Source organism: Suricata suricatta, chromosome 3, assembly GCF_006229205.1.
Source record: "Suricata suricatta isolate VVHF042 chromosome 3, meerkat_22Aug2017_6uvM2_HiC, whole genome shotgun sequence".
Classification (NCBI taxonomy): Eukaryota; Metazoa; Chordata; class Mammalia; order Carnivora; family Herpestidae; genus Suricata; species Suricata suricatta.
This window is the reverse complement of record NC_043702.1, coordinates 149524605-149543686: the sequence shown is the minus strand read 5'-3', so window position 1 is coordinate 149543686 and position 19082 is coordinate 149524605. Positions and strand designations below refer to the sequence as shown.

Sequence of the window (19082 nt, the reverse complement as noted above, 5' to 3'; positions counted from 1 at the left end):
CTTAATAATGCCCATTACAAGAATCTCAGGTAGGCTGGATTCATCTTTCAAGATCCAATTTAAATAGCAAGTGGCATGTGGCACCGAAGGTTACCTGCTTGCTGGTCTGTTTCACTGCATTTATTCAACCTTGTGCCTGTGTAACAGCAGATGCTCAACAATCACTGAACAGAATTCTAACTAGAACCATCCTGGGGTCATTCTTCATTTATTTAAGTAATCTTTAATTACTTAATTGATACCATGAACCGTGAGATCATGGCCCGAGCCAAAACCCTGAAACCAAGAGTAGGATGCTGCATCAACGGAGCCACCCAGGCGCCCTGCCCTCCTGTTAACTCTTAACAGAGCTCATTTTATTTAAGTTTATTTACTTATTTTGAGAGAAAAAAAGGTGGGGAGGGGCAAAGAGCGAGGGGGAGAGAGGGAGAGAGGGAGGTGGGAGGGAGGGAGGGGGAGAGGGAGAGGGGGAGGGGGAGAGGGAGAGGGAGAGGGAGGGGGAGAGGGAGAGGGAGAGGGAGAGAGAGAGAGAGAGAGAGAGAGAGAGAGAGAGAGAGAGAGAGAGAGAGAGAGAGGGAGAGGGGGAGAGGGAGAGAGGGAGGGAGAGAGAGAGAATCCCAAGCAGGCTGCACACTGGCAGTGCAGAGCTCGATACAGGGCTCAAACCCACAACTGCAAGATCATGAGCTGCGCTGAAGTCAGAAGCTTAACTGAGTCACCCAGGCACCCCAACAGATCTTGTTTTAAATGTATGTTTGCTTGTACCAAAATACTTCTCACATTTTGATCTTAGTGACTCAAGAATTCACAAAGACCTCACAGAGTTGACTCTGAGAGTGCTAAGCAAAACTATTATAGTACCTCCAAACTACTGCGGTTAGAAACTCTAGGATTCAGCATCTAGAATTAGAACTGATAATGAAGACATGTATTAGTTCAATAACCTTTATTTTTGCAAACCCTCCTCTTCCCCATGATCTGGTATCAGAAGCTTACCTGTCAGGTAGAATTCCTACTCTTTGCCTTAAGAATCTAGACCCAGGTTCTACCAAAAACAAAAGGCCAGGGCACCTGCCACAATTCAGAAAACATAGGGGCCACTGTGTAAAAGGTCTCTAACACTGGATAAAAAGAAACAATGTAAATGTTTAAATAAAAACAATCCCATAGCATTTATTGTCACCTGGTAATAACATAAAGGTAATCAAAACAGTAGGAACAAATGTTCTGGAACTATACTCCCAACAAGGGACCTCTAAAAAAACAAACTACATGTCCTTCTCAAGAATTTCTCAATCACTTCATTGATTTCATTTCTAGTTGGAGACACTTTGGAGCAGGGTAATATTATCTCCTTTTAGCATGATCCGACCTGCAACACAAAATGAAAAAAAAAGCTATTAATAGCCACTCATACAAGTGTGTAACCACTTTTCAGCCTCAGAATTTCAGATCAAACTTGAGCAATTTTGAAAATGCTTTCTTCCTTGAGAAGATACATGAAAAATTTCAAATATCCATATTGAAAAGCTCTACATATTAGAGTACATGAACTTTCTCAACGATAAACTAATGAATGAGGAGAAATATTATTTTATGAAAACTACAATGTCTACAGACTAAGTCAATTGACTGGGTCTACCCCAACATTTCCCACTGCTCTAAGTTTGTAGAAGCTGGAGAATGAGTTGTGTTTCAAGTTTAAAACATTTAACAGCATACTATAAGACCATTCTTAAGAGTTTTCAACATGTTAAAGGCTCTATCCTACAATAAATAAAACCGTTCAAATGTTATCCAACATCTCCTAAACTTATTTGGGCAGGGAATACTTTCCTCCTGAGAAAATAGCTATAAATATCTTCAGTGTTGAGTAAGATCATCTTGAGAATTACTCATCAACTCCAACAGTGATTGATTTTTAACTTTCCCAGACTTCTACAAGAAGTAATATTAATCATATTTATAGGATAAATACTCTCCAAATAATTTACATACAGTGATGTGCATAAAGCTAGCTTGCCCTTCCTGGCAAGATATGTTTAAATTCGAAAACCCAGACTTTCATAAAAATCGCCTACACAGAAAGCAGCATAGCAAAACACCAAACCACTTCTCAGATTCTTCTTCTACATTATCTACTACAGGCTCAAGAGGATCCTCAGGGTCTGGAAAAAAGAGACACCTGAAGCCCACCACTGCCATAAACGCACTAGTCTCAGCTGTGAGTTGGGCATTAAACAATTAAAAACAAAGTACCTAAATAACTTCAATTGAATAGGATTTTAAAAGAAATGGCTGTCTTGAAGTCATGATTCCTAAAGACCCTTCATCAACTGGGTTAAGAAACTGCATTCATTATCCAAATATTTTTGACTTTCTATCATATGACAGGCACTGAATGAGGCACTAGGTATATTAGGGAGCAAAGAAGAAGAGACGTAGGGAGCACCTGACCCAGCGAGAGCGACATTAACAGAATAATCCCACTGAGTGTTTTACAAACTCAGCACAGCCTGTCTCCTCCCATCCCCACCCCAAGTAAAACAAAATGAAACTGACACCTGACATTTGATCGGAATCCTAAACACATAGGAAACCACATGCACACAGATTTGTGGTGGGGCAGGCGTGCACGTTCAAACACTGAAAGAACACAAGTGCGGATGAAGCTCAGGAAATGAAGCAGAGTGATAGCAAACGAGCAGAGAGAGAAAAGATCGTGAAGAACTTTGCAGAACACATTAAAGATTTTCTTATCCTGCTAGCAACAGGAAGTCATGGGAGATTTCAAGCAAAGGGATGATAAGGTCAGACTGGTGCTTTTCAAAGGTAACCGCAGCCTGCAGAGCAAACTGGAAGGGGGTGAGGCAGCTGCAAAGAAATCAACCAGCAACCTGAATGGGGCTGGTGCCATTCAGGAGGGCAGGGAACACTAAAACAGGTCTACGCGAGTGTACAGGGAGTGGGAAGTGAGCTGGATTTCTGACATGCTAAGTTTGAAGAGCCTTTGAGACATTCAAGTAGAAATGAATAGGCTCAGAGAGGTCTAGCGCTATAGAGGTAAATCTGAGATACAGACAGAGACGGTAACTGAAGGTACAGTCTTGAGGGCCTGGGTAAATAACAGGAACTGACAGGAAGGCCTAGAACTGAGCCTTGAACTCAAAACATTTAATGGCTGGGTCTGAAGAATGAATATACAAAAGTCTGAAAAGGAATAACAAGAAATGAAAAATAAAACTGAGTATAGTGTCACAGAGCCAAAGGAACAAAGTGTTTCAAGGTGGGAGTGGCCCAGAGTGCCAAATACTGTTCAGAGTTCTATAAGACGAGAACTAACATTGACCATTAGATGTGACACCATTAGTCTTTGGTGACCTTCATGAGGGGTCTGAGTGGAGGAACAAAAGCAGCAGTGGGAGCGGGGTGGGCAGTAAGTGGCAGAGGAGAATTTCAGAAGGGCACTACTCCTCCACACAGTAAATTCTCAAATGCACACTAAATTCAAACATGAACTGAGTTACAATTCATTCAACTCTGCAAGTGAATAAATATTTCTACGATTCCAAAAGGCCAACTATTCTTACCCAGTTGTTTTCTTGACTTTGTTTTAGAATGAATCTCTTCTGCATCATCTAATACGAGGTTCATGTACTCATCAAAACCCTAGAAAGCAGAGAAGGGGTGATTACTGACAGAATCCGTAACGTCTAAAGGGAATACCGAAATGTCCTAATGTAATACTTTTCCTGCCATATTTTATTTTTCTTTCCAATTGTAGTGTACGTGCCACTGAAGCGAGCACTATTTTATCTTTCTTTAAAACCTAATTTAAGGTCCTCTGCCTTCCTCAAAAAGTCTCATTAACTGACCCCACCCAACTTTATGCAGGTCATCACCTGATACAGAATACACCACTAATTTTCACCCCATTGTAATTTTATTTTCTTTTGCCCCATCCTTCAAGTACTAACATTGTTGTTTAAATAATTTTTAAAAATTTAACAATTTTCCCTCTTTTATGAATGACCGAACCCCTATTAAGTACAACAATGAGACAGAGACGGTGGCCCTGAAGAACTTTCCCTGGGTTGGGTCACTGTCTTTTTGCATACTGCTCTGGCTGGGCATTTCTGCCAAGCCGTCTCCTATGAACACTGAGAGAAAGTATCCCGGTTACTCACAATGATACAGCCCTCTATCCGCATGTTCACTTGCTCGTAAAGCCACACCTGAATCCGAGATCTCTGAAATAATTGTAAAAATAGATACGTTAAAAAAAAAAAAAATAGGCGAAACCTAATCACTGTGGTCAAACAATGGAGAAATCCGGCTCTTAAAAAAAAAAAAAAACTTCAAAAAATAAGCCAAGAATTTAACTACTTAAATCGTATCTAAAAATTGGTAACCAGGACTAGTTACCTGCCAAGAAACGCTCTCAGGAAGTGCTACAATGGGACCAAGTTAGTAATTGTCCTGTGATGCTGGGACTCCATCCTATTTCTTACAGCTTTTCATCTCAAGCGACAGAGTGCTGATTGACTGTATAACATAAAGCAGCAATCTCCAAAGATCAGGGACTCTTTCTTATCTGCTACAGCAAGATCCAGCTTCAAAAGAGCTTTCTCTAGGTAGGTTTCCAGTTCTCCATGTCTCACACTTAACAACCAGGGGAAGGGCCCTCAAGTCTGGTGATTAAAAATGACAACGGGCTGGGGACACCTGAGTGGCTTGAGCATCCCACTCTCGACCTCATCTCAGTTCTTTATCTCAAGGTCGTGAGTTTGGGCCCCATTTTGGGCTCTGCGCTAGCTATAAAGCCTGCTTAAAAACAACTACAAAAAACTATAACGGTCGGGGTGCCTGGCTGGCTCAGTTGGGTGAAGCAATTGACTCTTGATCGAGGAGTTATGAGTTCAAGCCCCACATCTGGCTCTGTGCTGACAGCTCAGAGCCTGGACCCTGCTCCGGATTCTGTGTCTCCCTCTCTCTCTGTCCCTCCCTCCCCTATTCATGCTGTCTCTCTCAAAAATAAATGTTAAAAAAAAAAACCCACTATAATGGCTCGAAATTAGTCTGTTTGCAACTGTTATCACATCCAATTCGTCAGAGCAACAGAAAATGCATTTTCTTTCCAAAACAATTTAAATACTCTGCCCTGCACCATATGAATTGCTTTAAATTCCTCCAAAGGAAAGCAGCCTGCCACCATCTCCCCTGAAATTATCCCTCCTCTCTTCCTTTCCTGGCATCTTTTTATATTTAAGTTTTCCCCCAGGTGCTAAACACACCACCTTATTATGTGGCTTAGAGTCGACAGGATTTTTTTTTCTTCCAATGTTTCATCCCGGGGGAAAGGTTTCAAGGGGGAAATGGTTCCAATAATGAGTACCAACGGAAGTACCCAAATACCAGTCACGTCTGCCAATGATTGCTTTTTGAAGTAAGCAATTTTGGTCTTGCAAAGTAATGACGCTATTCTTTCACTGCTTGCAGGTGGCATTTCATTACATTCGAGCTTCCCCAGAGCCCCTTCCCCTCAAAGATTCCTCCAATCTCCAGTTTCACCTACTTTTCTTCCTTTCTTTTTTTTTAAAAGTAAACTCTACCCCCACAGTGGGGCTGGAATACAACACTCCAAGATCAAGAGTCGCATATTCTACCGACTGAGCCAGCTAGGCGTGTTTCACCTCTAACTCTAGAACGCGCTGATTAGCCAGGATGACGCAAATAGCCAAATAAATTCACCTTTTACTTAAAAGCGAATGACGAAACAAGGAACAAACAACTTACGTACATTTTGCAAGTATCTGAAGATGAGGTTCTGCATCGGAGGTTAAGGAAAAAATACACGCAGAGCGTAGACCGTGCTCCCCGAAACTGGTCAACTCTACCCCCCTGTCGCCTTTGTTTTCTGTCCATGCAACGGACAGCCCAGCCAGGCACTCATTCGAGGTTCCCGAACGCTCTGAAGGAATCTCTCCCACTCTTACTTTCCAGGAGTTTCCTGGCGCCGACATCTTTCTCCTCTCTGAGGCTGAGGGCTCCCACTGCCACTCGTACCTAACTAAAGCTTATCTTCCTTTCGCTCATCCCCGCCACTCCCGCACTTCCCGCTGCAGGGGTCGGCCCAAGCCCACCTCTCCCCGGGTCTTCAACTACCCGCGCTTTCTCCCGGCCGCCTCGCTCGCCCCGGGGGCTCATGGGATGCGGGTCCGCACTCCACTCCCTCGGGCCCGCTCTCGGTCAGCTCTTCCGCTCCCCCCCGTTTTCTGGCCCGAACCTCCTAGTCCTGACATCCTGCGTAGGATACGATGGGCTGCACCATCACCTTCTGCACTTTCTGGCCCTGGCCACGGTACGCCATGGTGGAAGCTGACAAAGACCGCACGCTAGCTCAGAAAGCGACTTCCGGTGTAAGGAACCGGAAGCGGAAGTGCTTGGCGCCCGCGAGGCAACCTGGGCGGCTCCTGGGAAATGCCTCTCTAGCTAAGGGGGTTGCTTTTCTCGGTGCTCCGTAGCCCCCAGGGGAAGCCGTCCGGAGCTTGGACCGTGAGTCGGTCCTACAGCGCCGCCTGGAGGAATCCGCGAGGAGGCGCCGAGCGGCCTCGCCTGTGTAGCGGCCGCAGCGGGAAGCGGCGCAGTTGCCACGCCAGCGCGTCTCCATTTTCTAGGTCGGCCTTAGGAGCCAAGTCGTTATTACACTGCGTACCTGTTATCTGTGAAAAGGGTTGATCTAGGGCTTTTGCTAAGGCCGGTTACCTTGAAATTTAGGCATGAGGGGCCGCATCGTTGTGGGGAGGATAGGGCGGCAAGAAGCCCAACTCGGGGACCCCCACTCCGCCCCGTACTAGCAGCCACGGATGATCTGAATGCCAAAGCCAGGAGCTGTGGTTCACCCCGATTCCACTCACCCCTTTGTGGGGCGTTACTGTAAGGTGGCAACAGGGCCTGGCTAGTGGGGAGGCCCCGAAATCTAAGGACTAGGCCCCAATAGGACTAAGTTCTTCAGCTTTGCCGTGTCGTTGTCACGAGGATGGAGATGAAAATGCTTATCTGATTAAAAGAATCCTTTTGGTATTTTTACTGTGATTACAATAAACTTGAGAACAACTGAGAATCAGTTTTTTTAAAACTAAGTCCTTGAGGTTTATTCGTTTACATTTTCCTTTGTGTTTTGAGAATTTTTCAGTTTACTTTTTAGTTCCTTCTTGCCAGTTTATCTGGTTTAATCATAGATATTTCCTCTTTCTTGTACTTAACAATTGCCCTTTCCTCGCTGGCATGCTCCAGCTGCGTTTTAGAAGAGTGATAGATTCAATTACATAAAAATTACGTAAAGTGTTGGGGGACTAAAAAACCACCATAATAAACAAAAGTCAAGAGGTCTGGGAAAAGGTCAAACAAATGACTAATAAGAAGAACTTTTAAAAATGTTCTGCCAGTTCTCTATTGCTGTGAAAGAAATTATTTCAAATAGTACCTTAAAACAACAACTATTTTGTTATAATTCATGATTTTGTGAGTTAGGAATTTGGGCCTTGCTCAGCTAGGCATTTTTTTTTTTTTTTTTTTTTGCTCCAGAAGACATATTTAAGGGCTTGGTGTGTGTATTTGGAAGGCTGGCCTCATGTGGGTCCCCGTCCATGTCTGTGTAGCCTTGGGACCTCACACATGGGCTCTAGCAGGGTAGATGCTTTCTTTCTTTCTTTTTTTTAAAGCTTATTTATGGATTTTGAGAGAGAGAGAGCATGAGTTGGGGAGGGACAGATGGAGAGAGGGAGAACCCCAAGTGGGCTCCATGCTCAGTGCAGAGCCCTATAAGGGGCTCCATCTCATAAACTGTGAGATCATGAACTGAGCCAAAATCAAAAGTCAGGTGCCTAACCAACTAAGCCACCTAGGTGCCCCTAGCAGAGTAGGATGCTTTCATAAATGAGGGTTCAGGCCTCTAAAAAACCCAGGCTGAAGCCAACAGAACCTTTTACAGACCAGGCCTGGACCTAGTATATGGTTCACACCCCCAGTCAGGTTGAAGGGCTGGAAAAATAGAACTCACTTCCGTTAAAGGCTAAAGAATTTGCAGACACAATCTGACCCAAAGATCCAAAATAAACATTGGCAAGAGAGGTGAACAATCAGTTTATCTTAAAGGAAATACAGATGGTCTTCCCACATATGAAAAGATGGCCAACCTCACTCCTTACGAGATATGCGCACTGAGTTCCCCTGAGAAGCATGGAGAAAGAGCAAAGAGTGGTGGTAATGGCAATTACATTGAACTGCACTATTAGGTACTTAATCCTATGGATAAATGTACATGTGTGATATAATGTAATCACTGCAGCAGCGTGCCTATCTATAGGGAGTAGCTCGCTTACTGCGTATTCATAGAGTATGATGCCACGCAGCTGTAATTAAGATCGAAGAAGCGCCTGTGTCCTGATATGAAATGATACCCCATATACAGTAAATAGAAAAATCAGGCTATGGTATATCTGAGATTTATTTCAAAATAATCTCATGGGGCTCCTGGGGGCCTAAGCTGGTTAGGCATCCGACTCTTTGCTGTAGGCTCAGATCATGATCTCACGGGTTGTGGGTTTGAGCCTTGTGTCCGGGCTCTCAGCTGACAGTGCAGAGTCTGCTTGGGATTCTCTCTCTCCCTTCCGCTCTGCCCCTCCTACACTCGCTCTCTCTCGCTCCCTCTCAAAAATAAATAACTAAATAAATATTAAAGAAAAATAATAATCCCATGGCCCTTCAGCAGAGCTGAATCTTAGATTAGGTCAGCCTAAGGAGCGAAAGTAATCAATTATTTTTGGGGGGAAATACTACCCGCAATGTGGGGCTCAAACTCACAACCGCAAGATCACGAGCCAGATGCTCTACTAAATGAGGCAGGTGCCCCTAAGGAGAAAAATTTAAGAATTCACACTCACATATGCAAGTATCACCCTGGGAGTGAGCACCTCCTTAAATTGTGCCCAGACACTTTACTTGCCTCAAATTAGCCTGAGCCCTGGGGCCCAGAATAAGGGGTGGATTGTGGGTATGGGCATCGGTGAACAGGATTGGTAATGAATTTGTAATTCATAATTTAAAACTGTTCATAGGGAAAAATATAATAAGGAAACAAGGTGCAGAAGACCATGGATTTAATACATGATACTGTATGGAAATTCATTTGCATGTATTTACATATACCTAAGATCTCTCTGGAAGAAAACCAACTGATCATGTTGGTTTTGGAGGAGAACTGGGTAGCTGGCGTGGGAGTAGGAAGGAGGGTATTTTATTATGTACCCTTAAGACAATTTTCATCATTGTAAATGAACATACAGTTGATCCTTGAACAACGTCAGGGTTAGAGGTGCCACCACCCCAGCCCTGCCCTGCAGTGAAAACTCTGTGTATAACTTTTGTTTTTTACATTTTAGTTATTGATTACATTTATTTTTTTTTTGAGGGACAGAGAGAGACAGAACATGAACAAAGGAGGGACAGAGAGAAGGGGAGACCCAGAATCTGAAGCAGGCTCCAGGTTCTGAGCTGTCAGCACAGAGCCCGACGTGGGGTTCGAACCCACAAACCGTGAGATCATGACCTGAGCCAAAGTCGGATGCTCAACTGACTGAGCCACCCAGGCGCCCCTGTGTATAACTTTTTAGTCCCCCAAAACTTAACTACGAATAGCCTGCTGTCGACAGGAAGCTTTGCTGATAACATAAACAGTTGATCAACACATATTTTATATATGTATTACATACTGAATTCTTTTTTTTTAATGTTTTTTATTTATTCTTGAGAGACAGAGACAACACAAGCAGAGGAGGTCTAAGGGAGACACAGAATCCGAAGCAGGCTCCAGGCTCTGAGCTAGCTGTCAGCACAGAGCCCCACGCGGGGCTTGAACCCACAAACCGTGAGATCATGACCTGAGCCGAGGCCAGATGCTTAACCAACTGAGCCACCCAGGCGCCCCTATACTGAATTCTTAAAATAAGCTAGAGAAAAGGAAATCTTAAGAAAGTCATAAGAAAGAAAAAAAGAAGAAAATCACTAGAAAGAGAAAATACACTTACAGTACTGTACGTGCATTCACTGAAACAAACCTGTGCATAGGCAGGCTAGGCTGGGAGGGACAGAGTGGGGGCGGGCCTGGCCCCGGTATGGTGACGTTCTGCAGAGCAGAGAGCATCAGGGGGAGGCCGGGGGAGGCTGGGAGGACAGGGCCTTGCGTGCTCTGCTGAGGAACTTGAATATTAATTGTAGAGGAAGAAGGAAAAATTGGAGGACTTTTCAAAGCAGTGACTCAGATTTGCATTTAAATGTTTATATCTTTATATTGAGAGAGAAAGGCAGAGAGCAAGTGGCGAAGGGGCAGAGAGAGAGAGGGAGAGACAGAATCTGAAGCAGGCTCCAGGCTCTGAGCTGTCAGCACAGAGCCCGACACGGGGCTCGAACCCACAGACCGTGAGATCATGACCTGAGCCGAAGTCGGCTGCTTAGCTGACTGAGCCACGCAGGTGCCCCTCAGATTTGCATTTAAAATCATCTTTTTTTTAAAGATCAGTTTACATCTGAGCCAAAAAGTGGACGGCAAACTGAGAGCAATGAGACAAAACAGACTGAGAAAGGACCAGTGGGATGGTCAGAGGTCACTGAAAACAAACCTCACCTGCCTGCTGTGTTGGCGCCATTAGCAGCTCATTTCCTTTTCTTTGCTAAGCTACCACACAAGATTCCAGCTCTCACGCCTCCAGGAAGCCTTCCCTGACCAGCCTTGAACCCACTGATTTCTCACTCATTCCCTCTATAGCAGCATCCACTTATGCTCGCATCTACTTCGTTCCTGTTACTCTTAAAAGTACTTCCTCTCTCAGTATTTCAAGGGCTGGGTTTGCCTTATACCCAACTCTCCCTGTTGGCCAGTAGTTTTAAGTGATGGTTAGAATTTACAATGTTCTATTTTGTGCCTCTTCAAGGGATGGGAATCCAGTAATACTTTATGGCGGTGAAGCCATGTATTCACTTTGTATTTCCTCAGCTTTTCTAAACTTGGCCACCCTCGAGGTCCCAACCCAAATGAGGGGCCTCATGGACGATATACACATACCGGGTAAGGTTTCTTTCCCTCTTGCTTCACCCATCCCTTGAAATTTCTCTTCCTCCTTTGAGTGTTCTTGATCCATTTCCTATTTCACTTCTTCAACAAACAAGTCTCTTATTTGAGTGTTTCCTCCTCTCTTCAGAATCTGACTGGCTCTGCCTTTACTCTGAACTCTCCCGGCTGCATTCACTCCTGAGGACCAATCAGTCAGAGTCAAAGACCAAAAAACCCCCAGGCATGGGCAATACTAAGTTTTAATCCACTGCTTCCTGCTCATCACTAGAGACTCAGAGTCTCTAGGCACCTGAGCAGTTAAACACAACCTGGGGTGTGTGGGTGGTTCAGTCAGTTGAGCATCCGACTTCAGCTCAGGTCATGATCTCGTAGTTCGTGAGTTCGAGCCCCGCATTAGGCTCTGTGCTGACAGCTCAGAGCCTGGAGCCTGCTTCGGGTTCTAGGTCTCCTCCTCTCTCTCTGCAACCCCTCTGCTCGCACTCACTCACAAAAATAAACAATAAACATTAAAAAAAGAAAATGATCTTGATCATTTTGTTTATCCTCCCTTAACATCATTGTGCAAATTCAAATAAAGTGAAGCAGTTTGGAGAATAAATTAAGGCTGTCAGATGTGTGCATTGTGGGAACTTTCAAAGATTTATCAAGAAACTTCCTAAAATCAGATTTAAGAATTAAAGAGCTCTTCAGTCAACAAATCAAATCCAATTGCACATAGGTATATACTTTCTAATTGTTAAATCTGCACACTTTTGCCACGACAGTGGGATTATAAAGCAATGATCTTCTGGTGCAGTGTAGGATGCTGTATAGAAATGGTTCTACGAATTAAGAGGTACAGAATAAATACTCCATGTTAGCTAAAGTAGTTTTAAATATTAAACAGCAACTGGAGACCACCCATTTTCTGTTGCTAATGACAAAATGCAATCCATTTTAAAGAATTGCAGAAATCTGGCAAAACAAGGCCACAACTTTAGAAAAGGAACACTATACTTTGATCAGTATAGATTAAGCTTTATTTCTGAAATTGTATTATCGACCTTTTCTCTATGGAGAGGTGAAAATAAACTATGTTCTGGCTGTATGAGAACCTAGTGGAATTTAAGGTCAGAACTTCAAGGATCATTTATCTTGAGACAAATACATGAGTCACAAACGATCTTGAAATTTCTGGCTGTGGCCAAACTGCAACGTTTGGGCCCTTTTCTGTTAAAACTGAAAACCGTCATCACATAAAACCCAGCACACAATCTGTTTGCTATTTGTGAAAAGCTGATTGAACTTGTTGGAACTACTTTTGGACTACGATTAGGAAAAGATCTACATTCTTTGCTAACAAATTTATGTGTATTCCCTTAACAAAAAGCTGACATACTACTTCAAAAAACTTACCTGAAAATTTTTTTTTTCATGCTTGGAAGTTCTTAATGGAATCCATTTAAGATCATTTCTATGATTTTTGGGTTTTTTTTTTTTTTTTGAGAGACAGAGACAGACAGCGTGAGCAGGGGAGAGTCAGAGAGGGAGACACAGAATATGAAGCAGGCTCCAGGCTCTGAGCGGTTAGCAGAGCCCAACGTGGGCTCGAACCCAATAACTGTGAGATCATGACCTGAGCCTAAGCCGGAAGCTTAACCAACTGAGCCACCCAGGTGCCCCATTTAATTTCTAAACCCTCTCTTTGTAAACAAGTAGCACTGAGTCACAATGATAATAGAACTCCATTAACTCAATTAATATTGGGAAAGCCTATGCATCTGGGGGTAAGTTTGGCAATATATCCTTGTTCAGAGTTTTCTAGAGCAACACAGTATCTGTGAAACTGGGAGCGCCTACACAAGAGGCCAGCGAAGCTCTGCCTGGGGCCCCTGTTGAGGCAGACCCCTGGCTGACGTGATGTACGACCACTTGACACACATCCAGACTTTCCTACACCAGTTTTATTTAAAACACAAATAAGTATTTCTCTTTCTTGTAATGGCAAATGGTTCAAATAATGCTGAACATGAATCATTGACTAATACAAGGACTTTAAATATGAAACAAAATTATTCTTAAAAAAGCAAAAGAATAAAGGTTATATACAAAAGTGACCTGGAATCTTTAAGCTGATTCCAAAAATGAAATGAATAGAAAATCTGTGGTGAAACCAAAACATTCCACCCCTGCTTTGGAGAAGGGCTATAATACAACATTCAGTCAGCTGAAGATGGATTGGTAGAAGAGGTGTCTATACATAACTTTCAAGTCATTTTTGCCTGTGCAGAAATCATCCAGATCTTCCCAAGACTGAACAGGCAGTTCTGTGGCTTCATTCCTTTTCGATAGTCCCAACAAGGCTACATGAAGTTCAACTCTTGATGAGCCGCTTACAACAGCAGTTCCTTAGGAGCCAACACGACAGGCGGGTCAGATTTCCCTGTGAGAAACACAACTGGCCACCTGCAGCAAAGTGTCCCAACGGACAAGTCCTCCTTTCGTCTTCCTTCCGGTTATGTACAATATGTCTCCTTTTAAGACTCTTATCCCCAACACACTTGTTCCTTCACACGTCTAAACCTTGAGGTGATATGAAGGAGACCGACATCAAGAAAAGAAACTTCAATTCAGAAATGAAGAAAACTGGAAGGTATACAATACACCCCCAGAGCATCTCAACCATCCCTGCTGCGGTGCGGCACGGGGCCCTGCTGCAGCCCAGGCATCAACATGGGCAGCTGGGAGGAGGTCATCTTGTCCCCCCTGGCGGTTAAAGGGAACCAAATAAATATTGGGCAAGAGTAGTTTACTGGGAGAGTTAGAAGTAAAAAATTAACCAATTTTTATTCCTGTGATAACTCAATGCCAGTAGGAGGCAAGTACTGAAGAAGAGAAGGGACAACTTTCATGCTAGAAAAAAAGAAATCCTCGAATCGTTGTGTCGCCATCTCTTATTAAGAATCCAGGGAATCCCAGAAATGGAAAATTAGTTCCAGAGGACCCCTGAGGCACTTTAAAGCCTTAAAAAAAATTAGTCATAATAAATTAGCTATTGCTCGTCAGGGGCTTATGGAGCAGCAGAAGCATGAAAATCAGGTTGAAAAAGTTTTGTCCAGATTACAAGCTTTCTGAGCTGCTCAGCCCTCTCTAAAGCTTAGATATCTTTAAATATCTTTAAAAAGACACACAATCGAACACAGACCGAGTGGACTTGGTTTAGTGGTAGTGTGAGATTTGGTCCTGAATGGCGGCAGCTGTCTTCATCCTTTTCAAACTCAGGGAACATCAAGTACATAAAGGCAATACATCAACGAAACATACAGCAAAGGGGGAAAAAAGCGCAAACTGACAAACACCTCAAGGAGTCACCGAGTTCTCGTGCACCCTTCGACTTGGACCTCCCTCTCAGTTTTTTTTGTGGAGAGATGGAAGACAAAATATTTTTCTTATAGATGCTAGACAATGGCAACGGATGGACAAAATGGTTATCAGGGGACTTTAAAAATCTGACCCCAAGGAATCCAGGACACATACGGGTAATTCAGAGGTATACTTCTGATATGGGGCAAATTCTAGACTAAAGAAATGATCATCTTGGGTAAATGTTGTAATAGATAAAACTAAGTCCAGTTTTTTTTTTTTTAACTGTTCCACTACCGCCTTCAGCTATCAATCATCTCTGACAGCTCAAGCAGAAGGTCATCTTCATCCTTCCCAGGATCCAAGTCGATCTCTGCTTCTAATTTGCCTCCTGAAATCTCCCATATTAGTTTCTCGAAATCATCCTCCACTGAGAGTGGGGGTTTTCCTGCTGAGGCAGAGCTGAGCCGGCGAGTTTTCGTAGCCATCTGGGATGAAGAAGGGCCAGACACTTCCGGTGGGGAGGGATCTGAAGAAGACTGTGCTGGAGGCAGCACGAGGCTGGAAAACACAAGCCCAAGAGAGTATTAGAAAACTGCCCTTTATCAATGGTTGGCTGACTGGTCCCACCACTCAATGGTTCCACCTCGTCTCAGGAACACAAAGAGTCAGCAAAGAGCTGTTTCTGACAGGGCATAAGCAGGAAGAGTGGCCTGAAGTCTGCTGAGCAAGAGCTGCGAGTATTACCTGTCTCTAGGCTTCTCTGCCTCAGGCACAGCGACGGGCTTGTCCTCAGAGAGGAGTGGGACAACAGCCTGCAAAAGGAACAGCAAGGCGATTCAGTGGGACGCAGGCTTTTCGTTATTTGAGCATATTTTCTTTTGCCACTTTCCTAGAATCTTGGGGACAATTCTGGAAATCCAAGAATAAATAATCCAAAGGTTGAATGTGAACACAGGCAAAACATTGTGCTGCCCAAGAATTCGCTTTAATGCAAATCCGTGTGCCACCCCACAAAGTCTGACTGAGATGGGGACTGCTAAGATGTGGAGCACCCGGAGGACCCGGAGGCAGGCGCTGTGGGCCCTCCCCGGCGCTCCACCCCCACGGCGCGCAGCACCCCCAGGGACCCCACCGGGCTGGATGCCGTGCGGCCAGGGCTCACCAGGGCCGCTCTCTTGGCGGGGCTGTCCTGCAGGGCACCGCTGGCGCTGAGTGGCTTCACAGCTGCAACGACAGCGGGGTGCGCATCCACGGCCTTGCGTTTCTGGGCCAACTTGGGGGAGGAGACAACTTTAACCACAGACGGCTTCACATTGACTTTGGGTTTAGCTACAAGGGACAGAGCATATCTGATTAATAGCTAGAATTCCTCTTTCACATGAAGAATAACTTAGAATATCGGAATTCCTTCACAATACTAGAATAACCACACACATCCCAAAATGAAAATAACCTATAACTCATCTGCACCATACATGTGGCCATAATGTAGATGTACACTCAAAGAATCCCTTCCAGTGGCTCTTGAATTTGCTGTTCTTCTGTTCCCTGGTGTTCTTCTTCAGAATCAGAGGAAAGATGCACCACAGAAAGCTCCCCCCCCCCCCCCCCCCCCCCCCCCCCCCCCCCCCCCCCCCCCCCCCCCCCCCCCCCCCGCACTGAGGTGTAACTGACATATAAATATTCTATTAGCTTCAGCTGTACAACAGTGATTTAATAAACTATACTGTATGATGGCCACAGTCAATCTACCTAATACACAGTTACGATTTTTTGTGTGAGAACTTTTCAGATCTACTCTCCTAGCAACTTTCAAATAGGCAATACAGTATTGGGTTTTTTTTTTAATTTTGTTTTCTAATGTTTATTCATTTTTTGAGAAAGAGAAAGAGAGCACAAGTGGGAGAGGGGCAGAAAGAGACAAAGACACAGAACCTGATGCAGACTCCAGGCTCCGAGCTATCAGCCCAATGTGGAGCTGGAACCCATGAATCATGACATCATGACCTGGGCTGAAGCTGGATACTTAAGTGACTGAGCCACCCAGGCGCCTCTACAATACAGTATTGTTAACTACAGGACACTATGTCCCTATGACTGACTTAGTAATAGGAAATCCTTCACGACTGCACCCGTCATCCTTGCCTGGGGGCCATGCTAATCTTCCCTGTAGCGCTCCACTTTTAGTTACGTGCTGCCAAAGCAAGCTTTAGACAAAGCTTTCTTTCTTTTCTTTTTTGTTTTCTTCTAAGTTTATTGATTTTGAGAGAGAGGGAATCCCAAGCAGACTCTGCACTGTCAGCATGGAGCCCAAGGTGGGGCTCAAGCCCACGAAGTGTGAGGTCACTTGGAAGTTGACCACTCAACCGACTGGGCCAGGCATCCTTAATAGAGCCTTTTTAAAGGCAATTTAAAATTTTGAGAAAGGAACTCCTCTAGTTTCGTCTCTATTTTAAATAGAATTGTCAAAAGTACTACTCTCCGCCTGTGTGACCAGTCTACAACACCAACGGAATGTGATTCAACTGTTGCTAGGAAGTTACTGGAAATTTGGTAATTTTGAAATCCTACATTGGGGTGTGTGGGTGGCTCAGTCGGTTAAGTGTCCGACTTCGGCTCAGGTCATGATCTCACAGTCTGGGGGTTCCAGCCTCGTGTCGGGCTCTGTGCTGACAGCTCAGAGCCTGGAGCCTGTCTTCGGATTCTGTGTCTCCTTCTCTCTCTGACCCTCCCCTGCTCATGCTGTCTCTCTCTCTCTCTCTCTCTCAAAAATAAATAAAACATTAAAAAAAGAAAGAAAAAAAGAAATCCTACAGCAACACACTCCAGCAAAACCACTCACCTTTAGCCCTCTTCTCCAAGCTCTGGGCTGCGCATCTCATGTGCAGCACCGAGTCCCCAGTCCCCGAGGCCTCTACCTCCGCCTTCTGGGACGGCTTCGAGGGGAGCCGCTGCGTCAGATGCCGCGCGACGCCTGGCGCAGCAGTGGTCAGGGGCTTCTGCACGCTCTGAGCATTGCACGAGTCTACACCTCCCCAAAGGGGCGTCAAGACTGATTTCTCCTGCATCGTTCCCCTCTCCAGCTGTTTCTGCATGTGCTTCTCTCTCATGGCCTCACATCTCTTGACTTGAATTTTAGTGATGCCAACTCCCGTGGTCTCCTCTGAAGCCTGTGGATACAGTTAAATGACAGATTTGAAAACTTAGGACCTCTAACAATCTGTATGGTAATTCTTATCCGTGAGTTACCAGGCTTTTTTATATCTCAAACAAAACAAAACAAAAAACAAAGGAAACAAACAAAAACTTAGGGCACCTGACTGGCTCATCTGGTAGAACATTCAACTCTTGATCTCAGGATTGTGAGTTTGCACCCCATATTGGATGTACAGGTTACTTAAAAATAAAATCTTTTTTTTTTTAATTTTTTTTTTTGATTTATTTTTGAGAGACAGAGAGAGACAGCACGAGCAGGGGAGGGTCAGAGAGAGAGGGAGACACAGAATCCAAAACAGGCTCCAGGCTCTGAGCTAGCTGTCAGCACAGAGCCCGACGCGGGGCTCGAACCCACAAATCGTGAGATCTGACCTGAGCCAAAGCCGGATGCCTAACCGACTGAGCCACCCAGGCGCCCCTAAAAATAAAATCTTTACTTATCGCTTTACTTAAAAGTAGGCTTCACGCCCAGCACCGAGCCCAATGAGGGGCTTGAACTTATGACCTGGAGATCAAGTCACTTAACCGAGCCACCCAGGCACCCCAAAAGTTAAATCTTAAAATCTTTTTGTTTAAAAGGAAAAAATATACCCGAAACTAATATAATAATATGCCAATTTTATTTCAATTAAGAGAATCTCATTTGTAAGTTATTGGGCTGACATCTAAGTCTAGCAGAGTTTCACATGATCTAGAACACGCGAGCTGATATTAAATAGAAAACGCCAAGCTGAAGAGGAATGTTAAAGATGCATGGAACAAGGGGCCACGTGGGTGGCTCAGTCAGTTAAGCAACCGACTCTTGATTCCCACTCAGGTCACGATCTCCCGCTTGGTTGGTGGGATTGAGCCCTGCATTGGACTCTGCTGACAGCATGGACCCTGACTAGGATTCTCTACCCACCCCCCACCCCCCGGCCCTGTCCTGTGCATGTGTCCACACACTCTCTCTCAAACAAACATTAAAAAAACAAAAACATTAAGAAAGGGTGCTGTATTTTGTCAAATGCTTTTTCTGCATCTATTGACAGGATCATATGGTTTTTATCCTTTCTTTTGTTAATGTGATGGATCACACTGATGGATTTGCAGATATTGAACCTGCCCTGTAACCAAAGAATGAATCCCACTTGATCATGATGGATAATTCATTAAGGATATTGGTCTGTAGTTCTCTTATTTGGCTGGGTCTCTGGTTTGGGTATCAAGGTGATGCTGGCTTCGTAGAATGAGTTTGGAAGTTTTCCTTCTATTTCTATTTTTTGGAATAGTTTGAGAAGAATGGGTATGAGCTCTGCTTTAAATGTCTGGTAGAATTCCCCTGGGAAGCCATCTGGCCCTGGGCTCTTATTCGTTGGGAGATTTTTGATAACGGATTCGATTTCTTCAC

At 44.3% G+C, this 19082-nt stretch overlaps 2 protein-coding genes and 1 pseudogene across 10 annotated transcripts in view; all 3 read right to left on the bottom strand.

The window, feature by feature from the left end:
* Positions 1–934: 934 nt before the first annotated feature.
* Positions 935–6428, bottom strand: SNRPE (small nuclear ribonucleoprotein polypeptide E). Its single transcript, XM_029935535.1, has 5 exons — positions 6317–6428; positions 5801–5827; positions 4188–4250; positions 3591–3669; positions 935–1372 (listed from the first exon to the last, which is right to left on the bottom strand). The coding sequence occupies exons 1-5, from the start codon at positions 6368–6370 to the stop codon at positions 1317–1319; spliced, it is 279 nt and encodes a 92-aa protein (XP_029791395.1). The 5' UTR covers positions 6371–6428; the 3' UTR covers positions 935–1316.
* Positions 6429–13054: 6626 nt separating this feature from the next.
* ZC3H11A (zinc finger CCCH-type containing 11A) overlaps positions 13055–19082 on the bottom strand; it is a 46248-nt gene continuing 40220 nt past the window's right edge. For all 9 annotated transcript variants that reach the window (XM_029935532.1, XM_029935531.1, XM_029935533.1 and 6 more), the window contains 4 exons: positions 17319–17646; positions 15639–15805; positions 15221–15288; positions 13055–15034 (listed from right to left, as the gene is read on the bottom strand). In XM_029935532.1, the coding sequence (XP_029791392.1) occupies positions 14776–15034; positions 15221–15288; positions 15639–15805; positions 17319–17646 (822 nt within the window). In that variant the 3' untranslated portion in view covers positions 13055–14775. The remainder of the gene's footprint in view (positions 15035–15220; positions 15289–15638; positions 15806–17318; positions 17647–19082) is intronic.
* On the bottom strand, positions 16581–16681 carry LOC115288804 (annotated as a pseudogene).